Source organism: Camelus ferus, chromosome 3 (assembly GCF_009834535.1).
Source record: "Camelus ferus isolate YT-003-E chromosome 3, BCGSAC_Cfer_1.0, whole genome shotgun sequence".
NCBI classification, from domain to species: domain Eukaryota; kingdom Metazoa; phylum Chordata; class Mammalia; order Artiodactyla; family Camelidae; genus Camelus; species Camelus ferus.
In genome coordinates, this window is record NC_045698.1 from 70143930 (window position 1) to 70149929 (window position 6000).

Genomic DNA, 6000 nt, shown 5'->3' on the forward strand with positions numbered 1-6000 from the left:
TTCCACTATCTTCTCATACTCTTTGTTTCTGATGAAAAGTCTTTATTAGTTTGAATTGTTCCGACGTATGCAGTGAGTCAGTGGATTATTCTCTGCCTGCTTTCAGTATTTTCCCTTTATCTTTGGTTCCCAGCAGTTTGACTATGGCATGCTTAAGACTGTTTTTTGTTTGTTTGTTTGTTTGTTTGGGTTTTTTTGTAATAAAACCCTGGTTGATATTCACTTCTAACTGTCATCTCTTTCTGCTGTTAAACTCATCTAGTGAATTTTTATTTTAGGTATTTATTCTTCAGTTTTAGACATTTGTTTTGTTCTTGAGCATAGTTAGAATAGTGGCTTTAAAATTCTTGTCTATTAATCTGGCTGATCTCAGGATTGGTCTCTTATCAGTTTACCCATTCCCAAGAAGAAAATTTTTTTCATGTGTGTACTGAGTAATTTTGGATTGTATCCTAGACTTTATGAATGAAAAGTTGTGGAAACTCTGGGCTCTGTTATTTCTATTATGGTTCTCCAAAGGATATTGGATGGGTTTGTGTTTTTTTTAAAAGCAAAGAGTTAACCTTGGCTGAACTCATATTGCAAAGCTGTGTGCCCTGAAGTGGCTGATAGCTCAGATTTCACTTCAGTTCTTTTATCCTGAGTTGGACTTCTTTGGAGCTTATTCCTACTCAAGTCATAAATTTGACCAGGGTTTATGCAAAGAATTGGGGCTCTCCCTTTCTGGGAATCCCCGTCTGGCTTTCCAGCAGCTGTTGTTGCCCTAATACTTGTCTCCTGGTTCATCATGCTAGTAACACTGAGTTTTATGTTGTAGTTTTAGCCATTTCACATGGTACAGACTGGATCCTGTCCTTAGGCCAAAAGTTTTTCATAAGGGGGGACAGGGGGACTAATTCCATGTTGTTCCCTTCTTCCAAGTATTGATTCTTTTCTAGTACATGCCTGCTTTTGTTAACCCTTCAGTGTCTTCAGGAGTTATTTTTCCACATTTTATCCAGAGTAATCTGCAAGAGGATTGGTCTGACAGGAGCTCACCCACCCATACTAGAAGGGTAACTTGTCTAAGAGCAACTCTTTAATGACTCATTGGGGCTTGATGTTGGTTTGACTATAGAAGGATGAGTCCTAAGTCAAGAATGTTTCTAGTGGCCTAACCTTTTAGCTTTCTAGATAGTGGTGAGGTAGATACAGAAGAAAATAGCTGTTTATGGGGAAATGATGAGTTCAGTTTTAAACATGTTAAATTTATGTTTCCTGTCACATATCTCTATAGAGATTTCAGGTAGGATATACAGATCTTGAGGTAAGGCAAAAGGCCTAGGACAGAAGTATAAATTTGAAGGTCGTTGGCAAAATAGATGGTAGTTTAAAATGATGGAATAAATGAGTTTCCCAGGGAGAAAGTAGGAAGAAAAGAAAAATTTGTTTTCTGTTATTTGAACTTCTGTTAATTGTTCTGTATTATTTGAACTTGGATTGCTTGTGAAAATCTAAGCAGTAGTTTTTATGTTTTTGTATAGCTACCAGCGGACCTTCTAGTGCAGTTGTTCCTAATACCTCATCTCGGAAAAAGGGTATGACTAGCAAAACAGAAATGCATGAACACAAAAAAAGCACTGGGAAAAAGAAATGAAATCTTCTTAGCAGAAGCTGGAACTCATAAAAATCACATGTTCAGTAGAGAAGGACATGTAAGAAACCTTGACTGAAAGTGTCAAAGCAAGTGATGTGTATCCCCTTAAACATCTCTGTATTCATTTAAAACATACATTAACTATAGAGAATTCTTTGTATATATTCAGGTAAGGAACTTTTGTCATGATCTGGAAATGTTTAAAACAATGTTTATTGGTGTTTTATGAGTAGCAAAACTTACGGTGATAAAGGTTTGTGGTTCTCAATGTGATGTTTACCATGTGCCCGTGGTAAAGAAAAGGAACGTAAAAGCCTGGCTGGCCTGTACCAGTGTCACACAGTGATGCTGTTTACTAAAGAATCTGTGAGGTAGCCTCTGTACACATTTTCATTTTCATGGGATTGCATTTGGCTGTAGAAACCTGTAGCTTATAGCCTGGGTTGACATTTGATGGCCAGGGTTACACACTATGGACTTTTAAAGTATATTTCCAAAGAGATTTCATTGATCATTTAGATTAGAAACTTTTTTTTCCCCAATTGTTATAATTACATATATGCTGCAATATTTAATAACTGGAGTATTAGCATATGGGTTATTTTTTCATTCTGTACTTCGAATTTTCTATTATGTGTTATTTAAAATATTAACATATACAGCTGGGATGACTACACCTTTACACATATAAATTTGTATGTTAATTTGTAGAAGGTATTTTCTTTATATATTCTTTACCATAAGGTGCTTTTTGTTCATCAGGAAAATTTGCTTTGTGCATCGGCGGGAAAGACACGTTGAGAATTTCTTTTTAGGAGAAATAATTGACAAGTTTATAAATACTACAGTGATTTTCAGAGTTCTTTTTAGATCTAGGAAAATGAGTTCAGAATTGGAAACCATCACGGTAAGATGTAAGAATATCTGAATCCCATAGTTAGTAGATACTATGTACACCACACCTGTGTTTCCCATTTCCATTCTTATCTCTAGTATATCAGTTGTTCTCATTAAGATAACTTAAAGATTGAGCGTTTGAAATAAATGCTCATTTCAAATAATTACATTTTGAAGGGAAATTGAGATCATTGTGTTGTGATTTCATTTACGATGTGAAAAAATATTTATTATCCTTGGTGCTTATTTTGCCCTGATGCGCAAGTAATTGTAAGCCACTTGAAATGACTTTGACTGTAAACCAAACAGTACAGCCTGATAAGAATTCCATCTGTTGCCAGTCAGATAACTTAAATTGCTAAAGCTTTAGTTTGAGGCTTATGCTTAGAAAAATTATTGAATTCTCATATGAATGCAGCTATTCAGATTCTTCAGACGAGGCTCTCCTAACCTTAAATCATTATATATGAACTTACGTTAGAAAATAAGCATATTACGTGTTAGTTTTAAAAGGTACCAGATGCGAAATTCACAAAAATACACAATTATAGAAGTTCATATTCTTCACATGAATGTAAATGTATTATAAGGAGACATGTCTTGTAAAACTTGAATGTACCTAACCGTTCTGTATGTGAAAATGTGGTTAATGTGCTCACTGTTGGAGTGAAGAAACTACTTTTATTTTTTAAGTGGAACTGAATTAAAATGTTTTATTTCTAGAATCAGAGGGTGACTTAAATGGCAAATTATTTTTTATTTATTTTCTTTGTCCCTTTCCTTTTAGCTTTCAAAGTAGAAAGAATGAGGAAAACTATTTTAATAATAAACATGCTTATCTTAGATATAAGATAAAATTTCTTAGTATTGGCCATACCTATTGCAATATATTCTCTAGACATAAACTAAGAAAGTTCAATACAACTCACATTTTTCCACTGCTATCAAGAACTGTGATTTTACTGTGGTCACCAAACTTGATAATACTGCTGTGTAGACAGGACAGTTTTATTTGCAAGAATCTTAGATTCATTTTCTAAAGCAAATAAAGTATTTTCTTTCAGAGCAAGAAATTATAGTTATCACTATTTAGTGGAAGTTTGAAGCATCTATTTCTCACTTGATTCTGTCCCTGGAAGGTATGGTTTTTGTTTGCTTTAAATAATAGAAGATATTTCTTCTTGCAGCCTAATCCTCCAACCAGCAAAGAGATAGGAAGGCCCAGCTTGAGGAACTGCCCAATTATCCTGGGATGTTAGTCTTCATAGTACATTATTCCTTCTTTTCACCCCTAAAAATCCTACATATAAACTCAAACCTAACTGTGCCCTTCAAGTCCAGTGCCAGCAGGTTCTGATGCTCAGTTCTGAAGAGTTTTCATAGTCTGTTCTCAACTGCTAGCTGATGTTTTGGGGGTGTTACACCAGTCTTGGATTACAGAGAAAAGTGTGCTGAACACTTTATCTCCTGTTTCCTTTGAGCAGGAGATGGAGGCAGAAGGGAGACAGTAAAGGGACGGAGAACATGTGGCAGTGTGCTTAGTACATATGTACCTAAGCAGGAAGACAGCAGATGGCAATTATGAGAGAAAAGCTAAATGGTTCTTCTTTAAGAACTATATCATTAAAACTCTTTAAACAAGGGAAAAGTGTTTTGATCAAGGTTACCCCGATTTTCCTCCAGGTTCTGCTGACCCCGACCTACATTTCCACTATTATTTACTTCCATGCCAGTCTGAACTAAGATTTTACTTTTTTGTCTTGTGTTCATACCTTCCTCAGTCTTTCCTTGTGTGCTTATCAAAGTTTGCTTAACATAGACCTTTCATTAGTTTTACATCAGTTTACCCTTGCCTTACTGTCTGGACAGTGTGGACTGCCTGTATTATTCTCAGGCCAGGGTGGGATCACTTCTGTCACAGCCCAGCAGTTCCCTCTCTAGCCCCTCTCTAGTTCTCTTTCTCTGTACCTGGTGCTACCACAAACAGCAGCATTCTTGCCCTTGGGAACAATTTTTACACTCTTTCTGAAGGAGCCCCCCATAATGAGGAGTCCAAGTAGAAACAACTCTCCCTTGCTATGGAGTCAAGGGCACCAAACTGTTGACGTGTAGTTTTCTTTACATGGGTTACTTTTTGTGGAAGATCTAATCTCTATTTTCAGTGAATGGAGGACTATATATTATATCCCGATTAAATACATTATTTAGATTTTCTATAACCTTTTCCTTTGGTCCACGTGCTTAGTCATGACTTGAGAGAATCGTAATAGGGATTAATGTCAAGTTCTCCTTTTATTGTCTGTGGTTTTTACTTTTTTCTATATAGTGTGTGGCTGTGTTTTCTGTTGTATATGAATTCATGACTTTATATTTCCATTGTAGGTTTTACCTTTGTCATTATACTTTTTTTACCTCAGTGGATGCTTTTGACCTGTAATTAAAATGTCGTATATTAATATTATGACCTGATTTGGCTTGCAGTTGCCTGAAATACTTTATCCATCCTTTTATTTTGTATATTGTATTAATTTATATAGGTACTTTATTTTTTATTTTATTTTAACATATTATATAGTGGGTTTGCTTTGTAATTCAACATTAGTATCCTCATTTCATATATTAGTGTAGTCTACTTGTACTTATTTATATGTAATATATCTTTGCTTTTATATGCTTTCTGGTTTTTATTGCTTTTTTAGTTTATCTTTCTGTAAAAGGATAATTTTCATTGCAAGTGAGAAAAATTCCAATTGAAATTGACTTAAAATCATAAGGAAATTTACTATTAACACATTTCTGAAGGTTCAAAGATGGTGGGCTCCAGCAACAGCCCTATCAGTCATAATGTCATCGAGGGCCCCGGTTCTCTCCTGCTTTCCTCTAGCACAGTGTGAGCTTTAATCCCAAAGTTGCTTTCCCTCGTGTTCACAAGATGGCTGCCAATGGCTGCATGGTTCCTTGTTCATGTCCAACATAACAGAAATGGAGGAAAATCCTCCTTCAACCACGGAATAGGAAGTCTTCTACTTCAGTGTGATTGAGCCAACTTATTTGGTCATCTGCCCACTTCCTGGATGCATAACATTCACCAGGAGAATTCGATGAACTTATTGTCCCTGGTGATACGGTCAGGTTCCCCCCAAAGTCTCAGCGCTGTTGATATTTTGGAACCAGGTAGTTCATTGTGGGAGGCTGTTCTGTACATTGTAGGATGTTTAGCAGTATCCCCATGCCAAGCTGCAAGACAATGAGCCGAAGTGAAAGTAACAATCAAGTGTTTATGTCCTCACTGTGAGAGGCCCAAAAGGAAAGCAGGGGAGGCTTGCCCCTCACTGTTCCATTCCTCCCCAGCCCCCATGGAATGGCACTGGGCAAGGGTCAACTAAATGGCACGCAGAGCACGTGGAAGAAGTAGCCTCACTGCTGAGGAGCATGGAACAAAAGGTTCCTGCCATCTTATGAACCAG

At 36.4% G+C, this 6000-nt stretch overlaps 1 protein-coding gene across 15 annotated transcripts in view; it reads left to right on the forward strand.

Moving 5' to 3' along the window:
• PPIP5K2 (diphosphoinositol pentakisphosphate kinase 2) overlaps window positions 1-3263 on the forward strand; it is a 70093-nt gene extending 66830 nt beyond the window's left edge. For all 15 annotated transcript variants that reach the window (XM_032476443.1, XM_032476442.1, XM_032476444.1 and 12 more), the window contains one exon: window positions 1524-3263. In XM_032476443.1, the coding sequence (XP_032332334.1) occupies window positions 1524-1636 (113 nt within the window). In that variant the 3' untranslated portion in view covers window positions 1637-3263. The remainder of the gene's footprint in view (window positions 1-1523) is intronic.
• The last annotated feature ends 2737 nt before the right edge of the window (window positions 3264-6000 follow it).